Source organism: Cyrtonyx montezumae, unplaced genomic scaffold (genome assembly GCF_038088225.1).
Source record: "Cyrtonyx montezumae isolate F1298 unplaced genomic scaffold, pur_monq_1.0 scaffold_0, whole genome shotgun sequence".
NCBI lineage: Eukaryota > Metazoa > Chordata > Aves > Galliformes > Odontophoridae > Cyrtonyx > Cyrtonyx montezumae.
The window spans coordinates 27,967,888-27,994,382 of NW_027071824.1; the positions used below are offsets into that span (position 1 = coordinate 27,967,888).

Genomic DNA, 26,495 nt, shown 5'->3' on the forward strand with positions numbered 1-26,495 from the left:
GTTGGACTCAATGATCTCTTGAGGTCCCTTCCAACCCCTATGATTCTATGATAATGTCTAAGAGTAAGTTGCATAAAACAAATAAAACTTTACATTATTTCCAACTTTAACTGAAGTTGGAAAATACCAAGGTGGTATTCTATTTCTACTGGAAATAACTTTTTCCCCAAGTCTTAGGAATCACCAAGTGCAGAATTCCTTAGAGCTAGAATCACTGGGTGCTAATAATAGCTTTGGAAATATTTTTCATGTCCTGGACATAAAACAACAATAATATGTTACTGTAGAAACTTCACAAATGGTGGAGGAATTATGAGATACCAGGAGACCTTCTACAAAACACTGCATCCAGTATTTGCCAAACACAAACACTGATTTTATGGTCCCAAGTCTCTGACTTCCTGCAAATATGACAGGAGCATCTTTACAACAAAACAGGCCAGAACTGGTAAGTAACCAAAACTCTTACAAGAAAATGAGAATTGAGGAAGCTGACATAGTTAAGAAAGACAGTGCAGAGATACAGTAGTCTGAAAATATTTAAATAATATAACAAAAATAAATAAATGAATGCTGCTGAAAGTAACCTCCAGTTGTGCCATAAAGTCATTAAAATGAAGAACCACTTGAAAGTGCTTTATTGCTATATGAATCAACAAACTTTATTTCTAGAATTGTAGTATTTCAACCATGGCCACTGCATTTTTCTCTCTCACTCGTATTGCTTTAGAGTTTTTACTCCACACTCAAGATAACAATGAAAGTTTGGTGATTGTGAGTAATAGCCAACTGTATTCCCGATAGAGGAAACAACAGTTGACCACTTGATTACATAGGAAGCTCCCCACTTCCTGTGTAGTTCTCTTCATAATAGCATAAATAACCTAGAAGATGATGTCATATGGTATGAAAAATCTGATTTCAGTGACATTTTGTGGAAATAAATGTGGTCACAAATCACCTTTAATTTTTTCAATAGTAGAGCTGGGATATATATGCCTAAGTTAAAAAAAAATGTTTCAGTTGCTGTTTTAGAATTGTTATTTTAATTTCAACACAATTGGGAGGGGAAGCTTTCTAAGTGTTCTGTGCAAGACTATTCTTCGTGAAAAAATCCAATTTCTCAACAGCAGCAAGGTAATGCCTTTCCCCCATATAAACACTGATACTTCTTTAAAAATACATAAAGCATCTTAAATTATCACTTGATTGTGATACCAGATACGGTAAGAATCTGGCTCTACTTTTAGTCTTGATGAAGTTTAGAAGGAAGAGTATGTGACTGATGTAGTTGTTAAAGTGCTCAAAGAAAAGAAAACAACCCGCAACACTTTTTAATCATGTTTACAGGTAGAAATCTAGGAAGAGCCATCCAGACAAGGGGAGTTATCAGCTGAAGTAGTAACTTAGCTGCTTACAGAACGGGTAAGAAGTTGTATTAACCTAAGTCCCAATATAAGACGTAGGAAAAGATAAATAAATCTTCACTTAAATTCAGTATCAAAATACAAAATTTAATATTGAGTTCTGAGGATTTTGCATGCTTGGCTTATTTTATTTTATGTTCCTCATGCATTAGTTCTGGCCTTGGAACATTTGCAGTATTAACAGAGTCACGCTATCCAAGTTTTAAAGTAATGTTTTAAATTTTAATAAAAAAAAATACTCAATTGAAGAAAAAAGCAATATTAAATATTAATACCCAGTTGAGATTACAGTCTACTTAGAAAAAATGCTAAAATACTGGTTTCAATGAGAAAATGTTACACTATCAGCATGTCTCTATTTCCATGCAATTAATCTAATTTCCCCATCTAACCAACTATACCAGATGTTTTGAAGTCCTGATACCACGAAAAAAGATCTGTCTGTGGTTAAAATTAATGTTTCATAGATAGAGCTTTCTGTTTTTAAAGATCACAAATACAAGATACGTTCAGCAGCTATGGCTTGCCTCAAGCAATAAGCACCATTTTGTAAAGATTCTTCTAGACATCGTGCAGAGATATGTATCACAACTGCATAATTCAAAATGCAACAAAATAGGAGAGTTGGTATGAAAAACTTGTTATAATTCTGTGTTGCGTGCAGTACAGAGTGTTAAGTCCAGAAGTAATCAGAAGTAAATAGTACAATAAGGATATATCAAAAACAACAATTAAAAAAAAACTTAATTCTCAGGATCACAGAATTGCAGGGGTTGGAAGGGGCCTACATCGAGTCCAGCCCTCTGCTGAAGCAGGTTCCCTGCAGTATGTTGTAACAAGTATTTAGTCCACCAACTGAGGTACGCTTCCAACCCTGAGCAGGAGGAAAAGTACAGGAGTAGGAACTGGAAACAGGACAGAGCAGAATTTAGACAACTTGTAATCACGTACTTTCTGCAGTATTGGAATCTTGTTCAGTCTCTGCCCCCAGCATACCCAAATGTTTCACAAAAAGATGTTTGGGAGGAGTTTTTTTTTTTAAACGTTTTATTTGTTTGGTTTTTGGCCTTTGAATTCCACAGAATTCAACGAAGACAAATGCGAAGTCCTGCGACTCAAAATAACGCCTTGCAAGAATAGAAGCTCAGGAATGACTGGCTGGAGAATGGCTATGCTCAAAAGGACCAGGAAGCCTGGGAGGACATCAAGCTGATCATAAGTCAGAAGCGTTCTCTAGAAAAGGTGGCCAACAGTATTCTGAGCTGCGTTAATAGGAGTACAGGCTGTAGATAGAGTAAAATGATTATCTTTCTCTACTCATTAATCCAGTTTTGTGCCGTATGATACAGGAAAGAGAGAAACTAGAGCAAGATCAGAGGGCCACAAGACAGTCACAAGGCTCAAAAATGACTGTATGAGCAGAGATGGACAAAGCAGGGTTTGTCTCACCTGGTAAAGAGATTGCTTTAGGGAAACTCACAAAAGAGATCCCAGTTTCTACAGGGAAGCCATCTTGAAGATACACCAAGGACCTTCATAATAGCACATGGTAGAAGTACAAGTGACAATGGACATTAAGTTGAAACAAGAGATTCTAAATTGAATATAAGGAAGTTTTTTTCCACAATTAAGTCAGTCAAGCAGTGGAGAAGGTTGCCTAAACAAATCATACAGTGCATGGTCTTCAGAGACTTTCAAGTCCTTACTGGATAAAGCCCTAGGAAGCCACAGGGGATTGGACTATAGACTTCCCAAATTCTCTTCCAACACACAGTACTTTGTGATTTTACCTAAACATCCACTGAGGACAGGTTAATTGATTTTCCAAAGCTACTATTTTATAGAAAATGGTGATTGTTAACAGCAGTAAGGCAGGTGTTGGTTTTGAAAGCTGAGTTAAAGGCACAAAATAATACAGGAAAAGACCAATTGGATAGTGCTGATACCGAGATATGCCAACACATAAGCCTCAGGAAGGGCTATAAAACAAAGAAAGATGAAAAAAGCTAAATACAGTAGTTTAAGTAGCAGCATAATGTTTTTCAATTTCTCTTCTGGTATGAATCCAACTGATAGAGACACTAAAACCTAGATAAGTGGTTCTACTGCACATCTCAAGTCATTTATCCAACTGATGCAATGCAGTCCATCCCAGATAGAACTGAACTGGAATGGGCAGACATGCATCTAAGATCACAGGATAATTCTAGGAGGAAAGGACCTCAGGAGGTTTCCAATTCAATCTCCTGCTGAAACAAAGGTCACCTCCGAGGTCAGATCAGGCTGCTTGCAGCTTTATCCAGTCTGGTCTCAAAAGCCTCCATGACAAAAGCTATGCAAACTCCCTGTGCAACATGTTTCACAGGTTAACTGCTTACTAAATTCTGAAAAGTTTTATTTTGCAGAACACATTTATAGTGAATTAATTGTGTAATTATTTCATTTTTAATGCAGATAAAGGGAAATATAAGCCTGAAAGCATTTCTCAAGGGTAATCATGAATTATTGCATGGTGAGCCTAGTATAAGCTTGCTTACTCTATTCAGCAGTCCAACATACTAAGACTAGCCTCTAGTTCATTTTTCTTTTAAGAATATAAGCCATACTTTATATTGTAAGTAGCTTGTCGGGAGATGTCAGGATGAGTCTCTTAACACGCTAGTCTGGTTTATTCTTCAAGAAAGATTATACAACCAAAAAAAAAAAGACAAATTAGAAAAAGCAAGACACATCCAGAAACTTAATGCTAAGACTCAGAAGCAAAGGTCCTCAAAAGCAAACAAAACAAAAAAAGGAAGTATTTTGCTCCATGTCCTCAAAGTGGTGAGATTTCCTTATGTTGTATACGTTACTTCTGGTGGTTGTTTACCAGAGAATTCCAGAGAGATGTACAAGTGCATTAGAGAAAGTGATTTACCACCATTACTACCAGCCTATTTCTTTCCTCAACCACGCAAGTACACACTGGGGATGTGAGGAGGGAAAAAGGCCCAAAACATATATGAACTTCAGACACTAAAAGAAGCATCTTCATTTCAAGATTCCCAAATAAAAAAAAAAAAACAAAGTGAAACAAAAAACCCAAATCCACAGAGGCCAGAGGAGTAGCCTTCCCAGTGTATACTCTTAAAAAAGAAAACACTGAAGAAAGGCAAAAATAATTAGGTAAGGCTGTTATCTTCTTTCTCTACAGAGAAAAATACACAGTACAATTGTGGTTGACCGTACTGATTTCAAAATACTAGGTACCCAATTCAGCTTTAAATTTCTCCTTAAATTATACTCATCTCTCTTCTGCAAATTGAAGTTAGCTGGCACACCAGTAAGTAGCTAATAAGTTGTGTGTAACAATCAAAAATGTCATGCTGTTATTTTCTACACACCACTGTAAAACTACAACTGTATGAGAATGCAGATAAAGCTCAAAAGACGCAGGTCTAGGTTCTGCACTATGTGAATTTGTCTAAGCACTTGTTCTAGAAAATAACTGCTAAAAATGAAGATCTTTGCAGTCATTGCAAACAATTTCATGATAAAAAATTTCTCAAGCAGATACTCATTCTTGCATTCTCAACTCATTCTAAGTTCTTATTTAGAACTAAACCAATAGTAATTCATTGTAAAACCTACGCAGTATTTCTCCATTTGCCAGTAATGAATTGTTTCCAAACAGTAATGTGGATACCAGAGCAATCAACAAGACACCTCATATACAGAGAACAAGTTTATCACATCACTGTCACTAATTTTCACACTGGGATCACCTAGCTGTCTTTTAAGAACAACTCTGATACTCAGTAGTTGTCATTGTGTGGTTACTACGCAAGAAATACAAAAATGTAGTCTTGATTGTCACAGATAGGGAAGCTCTCAACACAGAAGGCAGGTGGGTAACCAGAGAAATCAAGAAACTTGCATCAGTTTCTTTGCAAGTGTTTTTTCAAATGTAAAAATCAAAGTTTTTCTTGATGCGAAGTAATTACGTTACCAGAGCACTGAAAAACAAGGAAGACTAGCTTGGATTGGTTTTGACGTCAAGAAAAGATAGCAGTTGTTTTGTTTGTCTTTTTGATCCATACCTTTCAAACTGATATCAAATAATCAATATATGTTTCAGTTGTCAAAAGTTAGGGTCCAGGTGTTTTTTTTTCCCCAGATATTCTCTTGAACAGCAGAAGGCAAGTTTTCCAATTTTGCAAGCTCTACCTCTTGGATAGGGCCACAGCGAAAAACCATATTAACTTGCAACATCAGAGTCAGAAAAAGTAATTCCAACATCTACTCTTCTTAAGATGTGATCAAGAAATATTGAGCTTAGACACACAGCTCCTACCTGTGTCATGGAGGGCCCATCCTACATCATCAGTAAGGCTTACATGACAAATCAAAGCATGTTTTCATGGTTGCTTCAAGAACAAAGTGATCTCAAAAAAGCAGATTTTGACAAAAACAGAGTCCTGATCAAAAAACTTCTCTATTAAAACAAGGCAATATATAAATACATTAAATAGACTAATTAAAGAAATGAAATACTCTAGAATAAAATCCAGTTTTACAAAAAATAAAGTTTGATAATAAAATCTGTATCTTTCAACTCATTACATTTTAATTTGTTCACCAAGTTCACTACAATCTGTCCCAAATACACAGAAAAGATCATACACATTTAAAAAGTACATCAAAGCACAGAACATCTTCCCAGTCAGGTAAGTAACCTTCTACTGGGAATCCACACTTTGCATTTCACCCTTCATATGGCACATCTGATTACCAAAGGAGCCATGTTAAAAAAGTACTTCCACTTCTATTTTAAAGATTTCTTCTCAAAGACTAAAAATTACTGCTTTTATCACGTAGCACAGGGTTGGCTAAAACCAATCTCTGCAGCCACGTTAAACAAGAGTCACCAGAAGAAAGTATTTGCCAATGTCACAATGCATGAATTCTCAGCAAGTGGTGAAATCCTGCCCAGCTGGTATTTTTGCAGTCAGATGACTTGTACGCTTATGAGAAGTTAACTCCATCTAAGAAACTTCCACCCGCACTGAAAAGTACAAAACACATTGGTTGCTTACTTTCAAGCATTTTCTTGCTCTAAAGTACAGTCCTATTAAATAACCTTAATTTTGCTCTTATCAAAGGGCTGTCATTTCAGTGGCACATGAACCAAGGACAAGTTACAATACAAACATTAACGCAGATGATTAACCGTGAACAGGAGTACTTCGAGTTTAAACAGGCTCAGATTACAAAAGCATTTAGTAACTTGCTTCAGCTTACTTGGATAATAAAACACAGTTAACATAGGCGATACTACCTTGTAAGATTTCAAGTATCTTCTGACTCACCATGAAACAATTTAGGCTTTAACTGATGATACTACCCATAGAATCCTAGCAGCAAATCAGAATTAATACAGCTGTAAAGTTGTGCAAAAGACAGGTCTATCCTCTCATTAGTGATGGAGTGTGTCATGAGAATATGAGAAGCTGACCTGTAAAAAAGAACCTGTCAGGAAGCAAAGACTGCAGCATACAGAAGAGGGAAGGTATTTAAAATGGGAGGCATTTCCAACCTCTTTTTGTCTTATTTAATTAGTAATTAATAATTGCTCCCAGTATGGTGCACATCACAGCTACTCTTTTCTTTCCTTGCTTCCATAGAAACTTCTTCAGGCTGTGTTATATGAATACTGTATTCCACACAAATACTGTACAGCACCAAAAAAGTAATTAACAATGTATACAATTTTTCAGATAATAAGGTGTTTACTAAGAATATACAAGCTGTTTTGTTTTATTTAACTATTATGCACAGGGAGAAACTTGTTTTCTTTACATTTGGTACTATGAGGAACTAGTTCAGCAAGGTGTGTGGTGGTTGTTTTTTTGCCACCTCGGTTTGCTTTTCAATTACAAAGTACTCAGGGATTTTGAGTTTCTTCTGTATTTGGTATCTCTTAAAGAACGTGACAGTCATAATCAACAGTTCATAAGCTTCCTACCAATTTGAATACTAGAAGCTTGCATATCTGGAGAAAATAAATTACCTATCAAGTTCAAAAATTAACAGCCACCTATTTAATAAAATAAGATAGCCTCATGGCAAATTGATATTTGAGTACTTATGAAACAAAGAAATAAAAACGAAGATTGAGATGAAGATAGTTAACCTACCATGCACTGTACACAGGTATCAAACAGAGAAGAGGGGCATTCTCAACTATACCGTACAAGTCAACATAACATCAAACTGGAACACGGTGGGATAAATGATGATGTTATCTCTTTTGGCCATATATTAAAAGGTGAAATCTAAAATTAGCATGACCTAGTGAACAGCAAACTGCATACATGCATAAAATCTGGTTTCTATTTCTGTCTCTGCAGTAACCAAATTACTACTTAATTTTCAACATGTTACATCATTTATATACATTGCTGTTTTACCATCCCACTGTCCCATAGCCATAAAAACAAAGTGAGAATACCAGATGATTTTTAAATTAATGCAAATAACCGATTAAGAGACCACAACTACACACAGAAATCAAGGATGATCTAAATAAACTCATCTTGCTTATTAGCATCTTTCAAAAGTGCTCTAAGCAAAGCAGTCAGCAATATTTTAAGTCATTAGTCAACACATGGAAAAAAGCAGACCAGAGTCTGCTATTTTTTGTTGCATGAATAGGGAAGCTCAGTAGTAGCAAAAACAACTCCACTTGTTGGGAAAAGATGCCTACTTAATATATACAAAAAGAGTAAGCTTCAGCAGGATATTAAACACTACCTTATTTATTTATTTTTATTTCAGCCAGATCTCACATAAGTAAACACAAAAAGAAACTTGTGAAGAAAACTAAGCACAATTTACAATGCCATCATTTAACATCAGCTGGACATTGGAGGTGGAAGATGAGGAACAGCGAGGTCTCAAGTAAGTTTCAGCAGCAGCAGCACAACCTGGAAGGATGGACAGTTCTGAGCTGCAGAAAACAACCCGCACGATGGCAATGGGACAGCAGCAATGGTAAGAAGAAGGTCAATGATACCAGCTTCTTCCTGTGCCCCAGAAAGTATGAGGTGGGTGAAGAAGGAGCTGCGGACAGAACATGTATGTAGATAAAAACAATCTTTTCTTACAGCTGTTGAAGACAGATGTGTCAGTAACCTGAGGTTAATCCCAAAAACTCAATTCTGTCACAGCATAGCAGGTAACCAGAACAGCATACACACACTGGTCTCTAAGTATATCAGGAAGAGGAAGCCTCTCAACCATAAGGAGAATGTGTCTGTTGTTTTTGAATCAAAGTACAAGCAAGAAAAAAAGCACCCCTACTCCCACTCCACTAGAAGAAAACTGCTGTCACAGTGTCACCAGCAGCACTGAGACCAGCGGGCTGTGCGAGGCCCAGTTGCATCAGCCCAGCTGTTCCAGACTCCAAAGTACAGTCAGCACGTGCTGGAGGTGCAACTCACTCATGCCAAAGCTGCACAATCCCAGATCACACTCCTGGCAAGGCTCCTACACTGCAGGAGGAGCACATCTGAGGGCTGCTGGAATTGCTATTTCTCACCCTAAGCAGAAAAGTGTGGTATCTGGGCTGGGGCTGTGGATTTCTTGAGGAGGGCAGTGTGGAAGAGACGGGTTCTAAGAGGGCTGGGCACTGAGAGCCAAACAGTGCATTCACAGCAACATGAGCAGATAACTACAAGTAGCCATGCACATAAAGATGCTCAAGCCATTGGAGACGAACACTGGAACACAGGCATTCAGCTAAGTGCTGAGTTACAGTAGGTTTTTACCTAAACCACCATTATCAGAGTGCTTAATACAATACCTTGCTTCAGCACTCAACTGTTTCATGTTGGTGTAATGCTGTCCAACTTAAGTACTCCCACCTGACATTCATCACTCATGACAAAGGAGTATTTCTTTGAGGAGGCAGCCAAAGTTTTCAAGTTTGGCTAACTTCATGAATTTGCTAAACTGATTTTCTGAGCTGACACTTAACCTTAATGCAGGTGAGAATGCAAAACATGCAAACGAAAGTAATCATGGAGTTCTACTAGAATTTTGAACACTGTAAAATGTGAACACTGAAGTAATCACAGATCCTACTGTACATGCCAACTTTAATAAAAACTACAGACAGCCTACACATCAGCTCCTGTATGCTTGGAAACAGTTTCTGATGGGCACTGCAGGTGAAATTTATTTGAATAGCCCTTGCTGCACTGTGATAACAACAAAAGCACTCTTTAATATTAGATTAAATTTCAGTATTGCTTGAGACTTCATCAAAAGAATTCCTTTAACTCTTACAAAATACAAAGCAGCTTTGTTAGAACATTAAAACAAAAGTTAAAAAGGAAACAGGTGTTTGTTTTTAATTTAAAGTCTTCAAAGCAAAATTACATAAAAAGTTGCAACAACCTTAAGTAACTGCATTTGAGTTTCCACACAGCAAACACTAGATATAGGAGGCAAACCACCAAATTTAACAGATTTGAGCAATGCTATTATTAGCATTGTCTTTCCATCCAAAAATCCTGAATTCTTTTTCCAGAAATGAAAATCCTGGCCTTTGAATTGCCAGAAAACGTACAGCAGGTGTTAAAGAACTCTTAAAATTTCCATCTATCTACAATGGAAATAAATTGTATTAATATTCAGAAAGACTATCACTTCAAATGGAAACAGTTCTCATGTTTCCTCATAAAACCTCCAGCATTCTATAAGCAGTATGCAATGCCTTGATATAATCTGGATGCAGTAAATATTACCAAAATATATATATGAAAGGTAGATGTAAGTCAGATTTTTCCGTATCTCTCAACAGAAATGAGATTGTTTTATAAAGAACACTTAATCAATACAAAGCTTTCCAGAACAAAACCCGGTAGGACTAGGCATCTTTCCTCAGAAACATCTTCCTGTGCACGAGGACGTTGTGTCACACACAGCATTGTGTTTACGCTTCTCAAGTGTAGATCCTAGAATAACAGTTTTTACTAAAATTGAGAATCACAACAAAATGGTCAAAGGCTTTTTTTTTTTTTTTTTAATTTCAAACTGCTGTGTTGTTCAAAGGAAAGCAACTACTGCGAGGGCAAAGGGAAAAGGGAATCTTTTGTTGCTGTAGGCACTGGGGGAGGAGAGGGTTTCTTTGTTGTTTGCACCCTTCTGCCCGACCGTAGGCCATGCAGCAGCTACTAATGTGCACTGAGAGGGGAGATACGATCTTCCACTACAATTTGTGAGTGATACAATGATTATATATGGAAAACCGTGGCACTCCAATTAAGTTGCGTCTCTGCCTTCAAGGTGAACTGACAGACAAGCGAGACAAAGAAAGCTATTGCTAAACAACCAATAGGGCACTTGAAAAACATAGGCATTGAAACTGTAGTTTCTAGTTACTGCTAAGGGCAACACACTCTGGCAACAGTATTTATTTGTGCAACAGACAACTCATTCCTTCAGATTTTTCTCTGTTACAAAGGTGCTTTCAATATAGATGAGTCCAGAAATTCAGCCGTGCCCTCAGACACAACACACTGAGGGCAAGTCTTCAACAGTTCACCATGAAACTGTACATCTTGTACTAGGTAGTAAGGTATTGCAAGACCTTCCATATTCCTCAGTTCTAGTTACAAAAGACTGCAATGTACCAAATTAGCAACAAAAACAATGATCAAAAAGGATCAAAAACAATCCAGCCTTGAAGCCATTTAACATACACCATCATTTTTTAGCCTGCCAGCACTGTATAGCAACTGAAGATGTATTTCACAAAACCCATTATAAAATATTTACCTAGTATGTGAACAAGAATAATGCATTCAAACATGCACTCAATGTCTAACTACATTCCAAAACAAATAGCTTTCTAACTTCCCTGAAAAGAACTACTACAATAACTCTCCACTATTTTCGAAGTCTAGAGTATCTGCTACCCTTGAAATACATGTGAAAAATCAGAAATCCACTGACAACTGCTCTTAAAACATACCATTAAAAAAAAAAAAAAAACACAACCAACACTTGCATACTTGCAAAATTGATCTGTAATTTCTGTTCCCAAACATACAACTGGAACAGGGGAGTGCAAACTTACACAAGATGCAAGTTCCAGAGGCCTGGAGCACTTTCCCTACAGACAGGATGAGGGAGCTGGGTTTTTTCAGCCTGGAGAAGAAAAGGCTGCCAGGACACCTTGTTGCAGCCTTTCAGTATTTAAAAGGGGATTATAAAAACAAAAGGAATCAACTTTTTACAAGGGTAGACAGTGATAGGGCAAGGGGGAATGTTTAAGCTCAAGGAGGGAAGGTTTAGATGGGATGTCAGGGGAAAGAGAGAGTGCTGAGGGGCTGGAACAGGCTGCCCAGAGAGGCTGTTTATGCTCCATCCTTGGAGGTGTTCAAGATCAGGTTGGATGGAGCCCTGGGCAACCTGGGCTAGTACCAGACCTGGAGGTTGGTGGCCTTGACTGTGGCAGGGGGCTGGAATTTGATGACCCTTGGGGTCCCTTCCAAGCCACGCCATTCTGTAATTCTTTGACTACACACAGCCTTCATAAGGATAAATCATACATTCTATCGCTGGATTCTTTCCATTTATATGTAGAGATTCAAAACTCAGTAAGAAAAACATGTACTGGAGTGTTATTTACATTCCCTAATGTCACACTTGCAGTTACAATTAACACAGCACACTGGTCTTTTAGATGACATCCCTGGTCATAGGACACTGTTCCAGACCTCTTGGAACCAACTCCAAGTTCATTTCAAAAAGTAATTAATCTATACCGAAGCTGGTCCAGACAGACCATAAGTGAGGAATTCTGTCCTTGTCAGCGTGGAGAGAAAAGAAGAAAGCAGGCTAGACAGAATGACATCTTCGTAAGGGGACAGAGATGGAGGTAATCTCAGAGGTACAGGTCCCTGATAAGAATATCTGGGCTAGAAGATGATCTGAAGAGGAGCTGAGCTGACGGACCAGCTTACAGGTGAGCACAACAGAGCTGCTTTCTTTCCTTTTGAAGTTAAAGAAGTATCACACGACAATACTGATCAAACATTTCAAATTTGAGAACCTTGAGTGAAAAACCTGGAACAGACACAGACAATCATAATTCCCAAATACTACATGAAATGGTTTTACCAAGTTACATAACCCTAACAAAGAAAGAATAGAGATCATCTAGAATAATGAGGGGTCAGCAATCCAGGTGTGTACTGAAAGAAGCAAATGACGCTGGATTTCACATCAAAGCAGATCTTTTAGCTCATCTAAAGAACCAAACTAGTCAACAAGAAAAGGCAGTTGCAATTTGACGATGGAGGGCAACCAATTACTCAGAAAAACTACCCTCCCATTGCAAAAAATTGTTATGTACACATAAATTTGTTCAATACACAGAAGTTCACAAGGCACAATATGTTCCACAAAGGCAGCTTCTGATACATCTGAACTATTTTTCATTAATAGAGTTTTATCTCAATTGCCTTCTGTTTTTGTCATGGATTTCTGAATTTCTGGACAGGTACAGACAAAAAAAAAGCATGCTGTTTTTTATCCACAATTAAAGATTAAGGGACAAAAATTTCTTCAGTCTACAAAAAAAAAAAAAGAGAAAAATATCGATATAAGGAACAACTTGGATAAGGTAAGAACTCCTCCTTTACAGGGGCCACTGGTTTGTTCCACAAAGAGTAAAAGAAGCATCTTGATGCAAATCAGGAAAGTTTACATTTAAAGAGAGAAGAAAATGAACATGGAGTGAGATAAGAGACAAAGGAAAACTGACAATACAAAAAAAAAAAAGAGCAATTGTCTTTTAATGAACTTTTATTTAATTTAGCAAGAGAAATTGATAAATGTATGGTGCTTTATTTTTTAGATACCTCAAGAAATTTCCAACAAAAAGCACGTTCAACATTACTTCAAGTCTCGATGTACAAAACTACACAGCAGAAACCACACACTGTTTGGTAATTTTGCTGTTCTTAACTCTGAGTTACACATAACAACAAGATGCGTTGCTCACTTGTCTTCATCTCAACTACTTAAAAAAATATATCATCAGAATGAGGGAAGAAATGCACTGGAACAGGTCATGGATGCCCCATCCCTGGAGTCATTCAAGATAATGGATATGGCTCTAGGCAGCCTGCTCTAGTTGTTGGTAACCTTACCCACAGCAGTGGGCTTGAAACTAGATGTCCTTCTAGGTCCTTTTCAACCCAGGCCATTCTATTATTCTATTTATCACTTATTGAAAACAGTCATATGTTGACGTTTTATAGCCAGTCAGAAAAGTATCCTCCTAAAATATTAAGATATTTGGATAATAGCAACTGATTTAAGAAATATTTTGCAAGGGAAATATATCTTCAGAATTACCGCTACAATTCTAGCAGCAGAAATAAACAGACTTGAGTAAAAAATCTCATAAATCTCTAGTCACTGTGATAAACATCACTCAAAAGGCACTTTACACAAAAATATTTTTCCCTAGCCAAAGATCACCAAAAATCCAAAATTATGTCAGCAGTACTTCAGTCAAACATACCCCAGAAGAGGCTTCTGTAAGCACAAAGTTCTACATTCTGAGAGATCAAGTACTCCAGTTACTTATCTGGAACATCTGCTATATTTGACTTCAGTTTATCATAACTGAAGTTTATCAGCATATCTCTTCACACTGTGATTTTCAATTTCAACATCATCAGAAGCACTGTCCAAAGCCAGAAGTTATTCTTTAATGCAATGTCCTCCATTATGGATAGCCACAATCTATTTCCCCGTATTGGTAACAAAGCAGCTTTCCAAACGTTGACACAAAGATAAATTCAGAGTGCTTTTTTGTGATCTACAACCTTATAAGTTGAAATGAGCTGGTGTTTGTGGTAACACCTTCCAGCTACATTTTAGTTCTCCTTATCCCATTTAGGTGAATATTTCTTATGGACAAAGGCAACAGTTCGTTAGTTACAAAGCACGTTTATCCACTAACATCACTGAAGTGTGTTCCATTTATTTTAACACTTCTGAAATACATATATATTAAAAACCAGAAAGGGCACATTTGTGCTAACATCCATAACATTTCCAGAAGTCTAGGCTTTTTTCAACTGAAAAATAATGCTTGCCAATGGTATTTTAGTCAGGCAACAGATTCACACACTGGGAGGGAATTTTCAAAACCAATATGTCTCAGCTGTGTGAACCTAATTAGCCACTAAGTCAAGAAACAGCTCAAGGAATACTGAAGGCATAGCACAAAGCCTCCTCCTAGCATGAAGATATTTCTCTTTATTATGTTGCCTGTAGATTGCGATCAAGATCTTAATTCAAACTTGTTATCACTCTCCAGATAGCAGCAATTATATTTCATTTGTAAAGGCAGACTATTCACTTCTACTGAGTTAAAGCAGAACTGGCCTCCAAATAGCCCTTTTAATGCAAATGAGCAGTCCTGTGCTCATGACTTCTTTCCTCCAGACATTCCATTGCAGAAGTCAACACTCACTAAGTTGCGATTAGAAACTGCTAACCTATGACCAATGCTTCAGAGTTTTAACCTCCTCTTTAACTGTGCCTCTTCAGTGACAGGTGCTCACCAAGAAGTGCAGGTTACCAATAGACTTTGCCAGACTGCCTGGGTATTAGCAGTTTGTAACAAATAATTTATTTTCCTTATCACAGGTTTGGCACACTCCAAAAGATAGTATCTTAATATCTATTTATCAGCTTCTAATATCCACATAATCTGCAGAATTGAGCTAAAAGTTGTGGAGACCAAAGCATGAAGAAAGCACAAGTACTTTTACCTTTAATATAATTGCCAAGCTTCAAGCTTGCACTTCCACTATTACAGACAATACCTGTCCATAATGCAATAGGCAGTCATTGGTAGTCCCAATCTTAAAAGATGAGTCCTTTCAGAGTCACAGTGGCCATTTTTCAAAGGGAAATGGGTGAGCAACCATGCACATAGGAATCTGCAGGGGTCTTAGCACTTAAAAGATTCCCAATTCAAATTGCTTTCATTGGATTTAAGTAACCAGCTTCTACAATTGCCTTGAAAAGACCACAAACTCACAGCATATACCGGGCATCTCTGTGATAATTATTTGCAACACTTCATGAGCCAGAATCAGATCCAAACCCAGAGAAGAAATGCAAAAATTGAATCAACTTTAAAAAGTCTGGTTATTCACTGCACTGTGTAACACACCCTAAGCAGGATCAACCCAGCAGTGGGTGCTCAGCCAGCCATCTCACCTTCAGCGTTAGCATAAGGCCTTCAGTTTTTGGAGGCACTCTCTCATTTGACTTATTAGTTTCATTTCCAAATATACTGTATTATATTGTGTTATTTTGCATTCTGACATCTTATTTAGTAAATTAGCTTTCCTCCTCAGATCACTGTAGCTGTTTCATTTTTAGGCCCATCTTCCTTTTCCCCTGCCCCTTTCCTGGGGGCAGTGTGGGTCCCCCCACCCCAATCGTCACAGAACCAGGCTGAACCAGCCTGTAAACCATTGACAAATAGCTTATTTGTGTTTAAAGACTGCAAAAATAACTTAATATATGCCGACTTGATCAAATAAATACAGAGAACCAGACAGAATACAAGGGACAGTAGTACAAAAAAAATGGCAAAACGAACACATACAAACACACTAACCACTTCAGAAACACGCTCACGTGGAAAAGCTGTAGTTTGCCCTGCACCTTGCTGATAAACCTACACAAGATGCTTTCAGACTGTAAAAAAAAAAGAAAAGGGGGTTCAGGGGCTCGTTTCGTATTAAGCCATGGCCACCTAAAAGTTAAATACTCTCCCAGTAGTTATTCTCAGTACAAAGCATTTAATTTCTCTGAACTTCTTAAAAAAATAAAAAAATCAAACTTCTACTTTTGTTCGCTAGTTCAGAAAAGCTATCTCCATTAAAAAGCAAAACTGTAACAGAACGGTATTTCTGATAACAACCTCTAAGGCCTTGGACAATTACCAAACAAAGCCACTTCTTAGAACAGGCAGGACTTTTCTATAAAAAAGTAAAATTTAAATGCTGCTCTCATTCCTAATCCATAAATCCTGCTCGGAACAAAAGCTCTTCCATTCCTCCCACATACAGTTATCAAAGCATACATTAAAGATGAAGCCATACGTTGCCATCAAGACCAACAATAATTATAAAGCCTAGTTCACCTATGGCGCCTTAAACCACACATTAAATGCTTTCAGGAGGATTGATATTTATCTGACAGCAATAAATGCATCAGTCCACAATGCTATTGCTTCTCTTGCTTTTTTCCCAAACCCTCCATAGACTCCTAGGACATTATATAATATTATTTTATATAATAAAGGGGAAAAAAAGTAAGAAGAAAGGAGAATGTGCACTTATTCACATCTGTTTTTCTGTTTGTTTGTTTTTAATCTACAAGCTTCAATACAATGCACTTGTTATCAAGTTATTAGCAAAGTTCCTTCTGTTTGAAAACTCTGGTTACCATAATCACCTAAGACTTAAATCAAGGTCAAAACCTCAATTTATTTCCTACTGTAAGAGGTCTGGAGGCTTCTTACTGGTTTTCCATTCACAGCTAAAGGAAAAAAAAAAAATAAGAGGAAAAAAGGGCTAAGGGGGAAGTAAGCCAGATATTAAAAGCATTCAAAACCTTGGTAATACTGGGAAAAAAAGGGAAAGCTGAACAGGAAAAAAATAAAAACATTTAAAGAAAAACATAAACATTCTGTTTTGGTTGCAATTTGGATTTATCTATAAACCAAACCACAAATTCAGCCCACGTTTCCCAAAAACCTGCTCTATCTTTCTTGGACTTTTCTGAAGTGTGTGGCTGTCTCATCACTTAAGGCAGAGACAGGGACGCTTATGTGAATCAAGTTCAGATTGCCCTCAGTGCTACACAGCTCTCAAGGAAGGATCTACAGACAGCACTGCTCCTGACAGCACTGGGAGTTAACTTGCATTAGCTGCTAAAAGTTGAAAAACAGAATTGTTATTTTACTTATTACAAGCCCCTGAAGCCCAAGGACTGCTCTTAACCAATTTATCCAGAGCAAACAGAATGCAAACTATTATCAGATGTCTCAAAATAGCAGAAGCAATGTTAGAATCATCATCTTTCTCTCCACGCATGACTCCAGTGACAGCATCAGAAGGTAAAGATGAGAAAACCTCACTGCCAAGAAGTCCCCAGTCCTCCTCACATGGAACATACAGAGAGAAATACTTCACTGTGAGCACAGAACAGAAGCTGTCCCGCTCCGTCTTGCTAAGAGCAGCACTGAATGATGTAGCTACTCATACCACATAACAGGAGAGAATTAGGAATAGGACTCAATGCTACACCCTACCCAAAGCTGCTGCTTTCTCTCCACCTCACAGGTGATGTGCTCTCAGAAACAACTTGCGCCCAGTGCTCAAGACAGGCGCACAGACAAGTGGATACCTAATCCCTGAGGACGCTGAAATATTAACAGGAACTCAGACTGATTCATTTCATGAAGCACTTCCCTGGAAAAAAAAAAAACCACACATTTAAACTCATCTCAAAAATCTCACTCTGTACATTCAAAGCCAAAGCACACAGGGCACTTCACACTGAAGTGGTTAAGGACCCAATGGACTGGGAGCAACTGCACACCAGGGAACAGGACCTTCCAAGCTAATGCTGAGGAGTATCAGTGGGTCACGTAAGGTTTAGGTACTGACAGTGAAAGGTACTATACTGCCACAGCTTTTTATCATTTTCCACTAATTTATATTCTTTATTTTCCTTCCCCTTCTTTAAATACATATATTAAACTCCACTATTAAACAAGGATTTCATTCCCCTGGAAATGCCTACTCTTGCTACGTAGGACACACAAGATGAGAAGATGAGTCACTTAAGCAGACTGTTTACACAGAAACAATGCCTGAAGAGACACTGCGAGGTAGCAGCTCTCAAAACCCCAAACACTACACACAACAGGAGCACTGGGTGACAGCTCACAGCACTAGCACGTGCTCGCTGCAACGCTAATGCAGCCAGCCAACCTCCACATCTCGACTGCTTACAGCAATCCCATCTGACTCCCTAGAAAAGCCAGATATCTACCTTACTGCACCTGCAGGTGTGCTGCACTTGGTGTAGCCTCTACAGTGAGCACAGCGTTCCTAACGTTCCTGCTGACCTAGGAGCAGTGTGGAAACAATGGGGGACTGCTGGGGCTCAAACAGTCTGGCAAAGGCCCCTCGTTTGTGCTGATGAATAGCACACACAACAATCACACTGCCGCCGGAGTTTAAAATACTGCTCCGTTTGAATCAGCTCAGAGTAACTACAGAATATCCCATGCTGCAAGGCACCCCCAAGGAGAACCCCACCGAGAACATGCCCTGGCTCTGTACAGCACCACCCAAATCCAAACCCTGAGTCTAAGAGCATTGCCCAAACACTTCTTGAACTCTAGCAGCTTGGGACCATACCCACTGCCCTAGGAAGAATGTGAGCTTTTGTGTTTGCAATTGTCTCAAAGGAAAATGAACTTCACCTATCATCAGCTTGCTGCAGACACAGCTGCAGTCTTACCAAACATCATTAGTACTTTAAGAAGCTCACATGTTCAGATATCCACACACTTCATTTTTACCATCAGTAGCTCAACTGAAATAAATCTCACTGCTGATAGTGCTGAGCATGTTCCTACACTGGCTCAAAGACCATAGAACGACAGAAGCACGGAGCTAATGCAAGTGAAATCGATGTTTCTTTCTATAGCAGCCATAAGGAAGCTTTGTGCAAAGCCTAGCTCAGTATGACAAACACGTAAGGTGGACTCAAAAAACAGTAAGGGTTGTTAAACCAGTTATTGCAACACAGCAGGAGTCCAACGTCCCCCAGACACACAGAAAAGGGGCTGGGGGTTAGAATGTACGGGGAACGGGCAGAAGCACTCATGAGACAGCAGTCACCCTGCAGTCCCAGGGCGCCGTGTTCTCCAGCACGGTCACGAGAGATCCTTTATGCCAGCATCAGCCCGGTTTCGAAGCAAGTGACTGTCAGCCGGTGGGGATATGGGTGAGACCCATGCAACGCAAGCAGCTAGCATTACAATAGATACCGCAAGGTGTCCAAACAGCACAGAGCCCTCAGCAGCCTGCAACAAGCAGCACCGAAAATACCCAAAGCACAACGGGAAAACCTGAGAACGGTACTCAGGACTTCTCGCGGCCACGCCAGCAGCCAGCACAGCCAGGACTACCCCAGAGCAGGCCAGCGCGGCTCCCCGAGCCCTCAGTTAATGATCAGCCAGGAGCAGGGCCAGGCCAAGAGCAAGTGTGAATTTCCTCCCGCTCTCCCCGGGCCTACGGGCGGAACGAGGCACGGCCCCGGGCAGCGCGACCAGGGGCAGGGTCAGGGTGTGGCCTTCTTTTTCTTTATTATTATTATTATTTTTGAAAAGTAAACGCAGCCTCTCAGCCGCGACCAACACCCATTTCGTTAGGAAGAAACTGCCCGCTGTGTTTTTCCGGTACAACATGTGAACTCGGCACCAGGAACCCGCTCCTGCTGCGCACTCCCGGCCGGGCGCAGCCCGTCACGCCCCGGCAGCGCAGCCCCGGCTCCCGCCCGCGGCCGGCAGGTTGCTTTGTGCCGCACAAAGCCGGGCGCTGCCAGGCGCACGCACAAAGCGGAGCCCACCGCCGGGCCCCGGCCCTCTCTTCCTTTCTTTCTCTGCCCGTCTCTATCTCCCCGCCGCAACCTGTCCCCGGTCGCGGGCCGCGCACCGGCTCCGTGCCCAGCGGCCACGCGGTGGCGGAGCGGGGGCCGCGGCCTGCGCCGTGCGCCCTGCCCCACCTCCGTGCGGCCGCGCCGGGGTCGCTCACCTCGGTGGGGGCGCTGATCTCGAACAGGTCCAGCCGGTTCGCGTTCCAGTGGTTGATGATGTCGGCGAGTTTACGCCGCTCCTCCTCCCGGCTGCCGCCGCCCGACATCCTCGCCGAGCCCGCCGCCGGGAGCCGAGCCGGAGCCGGGGCCGCGGCCGGGCCCTGTCCGCCGAGCCCCGGGCGCGGGGCGGCCCGCTGGGGAGGGGCCGGCGCTCCTCTCGGTGTCGGCCGGCGCGGACGCCGCGGAAACGCCCCGGGATCGCCGCTCCGCTCGCGGTCGGCCCCGGCGGACGGCGACGAAGGAGAGAAAGAAAAAGAGGGAAGGGCGGGGGGGCGGGGAACAGGAGGAAGGATGCCCCGCGCCGGCAGCCGCCGCGGTGTCTCCTGGCTCGGCGGCGCCCGTCCCCTCTGCCTGCCCCGAGCTCAGCGAAACCGCCGCCGCCGCCTTTCTCCGCCCCACTATCGCCCTCCCCTCGCACACCGTCCCGTGCGCGCCCCCGCCCGGCCGCGCTCCCGCCCGCCCTCCCGCGGTGCACGCGCGCTCCTGCGGCCGTCACCTCCCCGCGCCCGGCGGATGGCGGCGCGCCCCCCCTCCCTCCCGTCCCCTCCTCTCCGCCGCCGTCCCCGGGGCGCGGCCAGGTGCGGTGGCGGCTGGACGGAGCGCGGCCCCCCGGGCGGCAGCGGCGGGCCCCGGGCAGCAAACAAAGCTCCGCCGGGCCGCCGTGTATTTTCCTGTTTTCCAGCGCTTTGGCGAAGCCGCCCTCCCTCCCGCTCAGCCACGCGGCCCGGAGCGCAGCGCGGAGCTCTGCCCTGAGCGCGGTGCCGAGCGGGGCCTTCGGGGCGCTGCGGGGAAGGAGCTGTCTGCGAAGAATGTGCTGACATGAACCTCCCCAGCGTGAGATAAAGCATCAGACGTGTTTCGGTGCGTTTGTAGGTGGATAATTTCCTTGCGGTTTCTCGCAAGAGGTGTCGGGGGCATCGCTTGCAGTAGGGGATTCCAGTGGGCACTGTGGCTATGGGCTCGGCTTTGTTTTCTGCCCTGCCGACGTAAGTGATGCGCTGCAGTCCGTCGTCGGCTGCGGTTGGGGTGTCCCCTGGGTGCGAGGAGTGGTCCTCGAACGGTCCTCGAGGGCGCGCCTTGGTTTGGTGTGGTTTCTCCAGGTGGTTAAAGAAAAAAAGGGGGGATGGGGGAACGCTGTTTCTTTCCGGTGTTCCCAGCACAGTATTTCAAGCTCCTCTTTGCCGAGAGAATTGAGCCGAGTGGGTTTTGCTGGGGCCGCGAAAGGCTGGGTTATTTGCAGAAGGGAGTCCTCAGAGGCCTTGTCTCCATTAGGCAATTACATTATTGTTTTTATCCAGCCGTACAGCTCCTGTGCAAGCACCAGCAGCTCTGGTTTTACAGTGAAGGTCAGCTATACTTCTGCCCTACATCCATAAGTGTGCCATGTTAGAGTTCTGAGGACGCAGGGGATCCTGTTCCTCAGGTCCCAAACCCTGGGAGATGTTCAAAGGCCTTCTGAGAGCACTGGGAGAATTGGGGTGGTGGGGAGGGCTCTTCGAGTCCTTGTAATGTCATAATCCTAAATGTAGCCTTTATTTCTTTTAACAGGAATGAAAAGCCATGATTCTTTATGCCAAAGAAACAAAATTGCACCGAATGTTTTTTTTCTCCACATCCAGTTAATTTGGGTATTCTGGCAGTGCCCACAAACATCAAGGAGCAGAATAAAATCAGTGATGTGACAGTCTGCAGCTCAGGCAGAGAGCTTTGTGCTCCCTTGGCAGATAACGTTTGCAGAGCAGTGTGTGGATGTGGATGCTTGGCTGTGTCTGGGTATTGGTGGCAAAGGATGAGCTACAATAGCTGCATTACTTCAGGATTAGGAAGGAGACTTTTGGGTATAGGCTGTGCATAGATCACCGTTTTGCTATTACTCACTACACAGGTAAAGTTGTTTTTCCTGGGGAAAAGATGTGGTTGCACTGGGAAAACTGGCTGCTTGGAGTAGTACAATTAGCAGCAGTGGCGTGCCTGGGTTTTCAAATGCTGAGAAGCACCAGGAATAAACTTATCACTGTGCTGTACTCATGTGATGTGTATAATCAGCTGTGAATTATTTATTTCTATTTTCAGTGCAGCTAGTCAGCATTTCTAGACCATATCGAGACTCTGGTCTGGATACACACAAATCCTTCAGACTGAGCAGAGGCGGAGCACGCTGACAGCATTTTGATGTCAGTTCCCAGATATCTCACGTCACTACGAAATATCTCAGTAGTGGCAGGAGCACTGGAAATGCTACTTAACGATCAGACAGCACGAGCAGCCCTTCTGCTGATCTGATCGGGACAGTGTGGAAACAGTGTTAAAAGAAACCAGGCCCACTTGTCCTTCCAAACAGGTTATTGCCATTCGCAGTCGAACTGCGACAGCTTTAGTGCAAGATTGGGGTTTAAGAAAAATCATAATGTAGCCATGAAATGAGCTGTCTGAGAGAACCAGTGGGACAGTACATGTATGGAGATCATACTGCTGGCAACAAAGCGTAAGCTCTGGCCTTGGAAAAAACTAGTGTGCAGAGAGCTGCAGCATAACATTACAGTGTGCCAGCTAGTTTACTGTGGGAAATGCGTGCTGCTTCACTTTCAATCTCTATTCTTCTCATAGAGGTATTTTAAAAGGAAGTAGAACAGCTGCTGTAAAGCCCAGCAAGTGACGTGATTCTTGTGAACAGTTGTGAAAAAAAACCAAAAAACATTTAGAGCTACTTATGAATGGAAAGCATTATACAAATAAAATGTAAACAGTTCGTGTGTTTGAGCCACCTTCAAGGCATCTTCAGTTTTAAAGTATTGCATAGAGTTACTTGAAACCATTAGGTGAAATTTGTCTTGTCTATTCTTTCTGAGATTTTTGTCATTTATGTAGTGAGAAGACAAAATCAAAATCCTCTTTGAGGAGTTCCCAGTCCTGCCCAGCTTTCCTGTAGGTAGTCCCACCAGATTAGATTTAACTCTATAAATAATCACTTGTTTGATAAGCAATAGTAGTGTGGGAGAAGCAGGAGAACAGAAGGCAAAAATTGTTCCATTTGTGAGCGATAGGGAAAAACGCTTTGCTACTTCTTTCATTACTGAACAGTATAACTCTTCTGTTCTCTTCTAAGGTGCTTAAGGCACCTAAGCTACCGTAAGCCATTACTGTGATTATTAGTTCAGCCCTCAAAGCATAATATGTATTTCACAGAACAAACAAAATAAATGCCACTTACCATAGAGCTTGCAAACTACATTTTGTCACAGGTGATAGCAGCAACAACTGGAAAAGGGGTCTATACAGAAGAAACACAGAAATATGGGTAGGTAGGCTTCTACAATCCTCTCCATTCTCTGAGATATCAGGAATCACAGTGCCCGTGTGGCTGCCTGCTGCAAGGGGATTGTGGCTGTGCAACTTTGCTCATTAATCATATCGATGTGCTTCTGTCCCTGGGGGATCTGGTGGTTGTAAGTAACAGGAGTGTACAGGATCCCTGTATTTCTGCTCCTGGCCCAGTGCAGATCGTGCAATGGATGCCCAAGGTTCTTTTGCATAGGGAAGGTTTGCATGAAGGTAGGGTTGTGCTCTGGTGGCCGCCAGCCAACTGCCCATATGGTTGCCAGAATGCAGCATTAATTTTCTGAGGCAGCGTGCATCCGAAATACAGTGCCACGCCATATAAATCAGCACGTTATTGGAAGCTGTACATTTGCAGATAAGATGTAAATTGGTAAAGTAACCCTTGCCATGGCTTCCTGAGTGTGCATGCATTTCTAGAGCAGAAGTATAGAGCTGTAATTTTGCATAACAGAATGCAAAAGCTTACAGCAGAGCAGCAGGAACATTGCAAACCTGGGTCATCAAACTGCAGTCCTTACGTGGATGGCACACCCACTGAGGTAAATAAATGAGCCTGAATAAGGATTGCAGCTATGGTCGGTATAAACAGACATGAGTCAGGGAGGGAAGAATTTTTTGTTGCGCCATTATCTCACCTGTGTGAATTGCACACACTGTGTACATCAAAATATCAATTCCATAGCCTAATTGGTAAACAAACATAGTACATAAGGGCTACGTGGGCAAATTTGGGCTGCGTGAAAAATTGTTGCATTTAGATCCCATTTTTCTTACTGTATGAATGTAAGATTTTCATAACCTTGGCCTCTTTAAAAAAAAATTAAGTAAGGGGAGGGGAGTAGAGGGGAAAACAGAGCAAGTATAGCAGGTTATATAATTGGTTTTTTTGGAAGTCTTTAGGTTTTCAGTTCAATTATCCTTGCTCTATTTTCAGGGGAAGGAAAGCACTGGACAGTATAAATGGCAGCTAACCACTTACCTTGATAAATTTATCCTTTGTTTTATATGTGGATGAATAACAAAAAACTGCTGAAACAATTCCTTGAAGAGGAGAGTGCTTAATTTTTATTATAAACAAAACCTTTCCAAGTAATTTAGCAGTGAACACTTCACTTAAGACCCATGTAGGTTCCATAGTACTCTTTGCTTTCAGGCCTACCTGTGCAGGTAGGCTCAGAGCACGGACTAGGTTCAGGTCTGTCTTTATTGAAGCATTCTCTTTGATCCATGTTCAACAAGATGGACAGGAGTTTGACTGCCTTGGAGCATGTGAATATTCACACTGATTTCAGCAAGATGTCTGTCTGTCTTCAGCTGAACCAGTCCTGGAAATGAGAAGCACATGCGAGTCTGTCTCACTCAAAGAGGACTGAGTCCCCGTGAGGTGTTTGCAATCAATGTTGGCCAGTACTGGAATCCTCCTGGTACCTTCAGGTTGATACTGAATCCTTTCCTGGGAAATGCTTTTTAGGTGGGGAGTGATGTTCTCACAGAAGTGATTAGGAGAAATTTAGTGGCTGATATGTACATTAGATTAGGAGATGATCTCTCCTGACCTTGTCTCATATAATGTGAAATGCAATCACTTAACGTTTAGAGACTATGTAGATACAACAAAGGCTTTCTGTAAGGTTTTTTGTTGTTGTTGGTGGTGGTGGTGGTTTTGTGGGGTTTTTTTTGGTCGTTTTTTTTTTTTCTTTAATAAAACATGTCTATTTTGAAGTATTTTCTCCTGAACTGCTGTGTCCTAAAAGAGGACCACAAACTGTCTGACCATAAGCAGGGAAAGAAAGAGATAAAAAAAAAGTCTATGTAAAGTCATCAAGTGGATCATATAAATTAATCATGTAAATAAACCCTGTTTCCAGAAGCAAAGCTCCCTGTGATCTACAGCATTATTTATATAAATGGTGAAGGCACTTAGGAAGAAGTTGCACGTTTCTTTTAAATTGAGGGTAGCTCTCCAATCAATGGCCCAAACTAGGCTATTAGTTACAACAATGTATAATCGTTGCAAGGCTCTTTGAGCAAGATGTAGTGGGTGTTTGGTCTTATAATTAACCCGCCACCACTGGCCACGTATTCTCTCCACCCTGTAATTACTTGACTTTAAAAACACCACCATTCAAAGCTTACACTTTATAGAATATTAAAATGTATATGTTTTTATACTCACAATGTTTACAACTCACCCATACATTTCAGGAGCAGAAGTCATTTGGACAAATCTAGTTTTTTGTTCAGAAAGTTTCATTTGTAAACAACCTGAGTTAGCACGCACAGAGTGATGAGCTTTTTGTATTTATTAAACTTTTTGGAACTAATCTAAAAGTACTGAATGGATTTTCACTTAAAAATACTTCGCCACTGAGCTAAGAATGTAGTGGTTAATGAATTATTTGCTCCAACGAATTGCTTTTCTTTTCAATTTTAGAACATGTGTAAGTCCTGTACGTAGAGATCTTTAGCCTGAAAAGAAAATGCTTTAGGAATCTTGTAAGTGAAAACTCTGGTGTAAGCCTGTAAAAAGAAAATGTCTGCGCAGCAAAAAAAAAAAAAAAAAAAAAGAAAAGAAAAGAAAAACAGTGTTCTCTCAGCAAGTTTTCCTTAGTAATGCTTTCTCATTCTCAAGGTCTTTGGCCAGAACAAGCATAGAATGGAATCAGGCTTGTGCATAGTGGAGAGCAGCAGACATTTCCAGAAGGATTCAGATTGCTGCCTTGTGACAGGGTTAACCAGCTTCTTATT

The 26,495-nt window shown here is 41.2% G+C and overlaps 1 protein-coding gene and 2 long non-coding RNA genes across 18 annotated transcripts in view; 1 reads left to right on the forward strand and 2 right to left on the reverse strand.

Annotated features, from left to right (window-relative positions):
* Positions 1-20,827, reverse strand: part of AFDN (afadin, adherens junction formation factor) — a 109,229-nt gene extending 88,402 nt beyond the window's left edge. For all 16 annotated transcript variants that reach the window (XM_065731070.1, XM_065731045.1, XM_065731027.1 and 13 more), the window contains exon 1: positions 20,348-20,827. In XM_065731070.1, coding sequence (XP_065587142.1) covers positions 20,348-20,455 — 108 coding nt within the window. In that variant the 5' untranslated portion in view covers positions 20,456-20,827. The remainder of the gene's footprint in view (positions 1-20,347) is intronic.
* Positions 20,828-21,466: 639 nt separating this feature from the next.
* Positions 21,467-23,105, forward strand: LOC136045275 (uncharacterized). Its single transcript, XR_010621888.1, has 3 exons — positions 21,467-21,508; positions 21,597-21,754; positions 21,957-23,105. It is a non-coding gene; the product is annotated as an uncharacterized LOC136045275 (long non-coding RNA).
* A 1,727-nt stretch (positions 23,106-24,832) lies between these two features.
* The window catches only part of LOC136045281 (uncharacterized), a 193,923-nt gene continuing 192,260 nt past the window's right edge, over positions 24,833-26,495 (reverse strand). The window contains exon 4 of the long non-coding RNA XR_010621889.1: positions 24,833-25,072. This is a non-coding gene — a long non-coding RNA (uncharacterized LOC136045281). The remainder of the gene's footprint in view (positions 25,073-26,495) is intronic.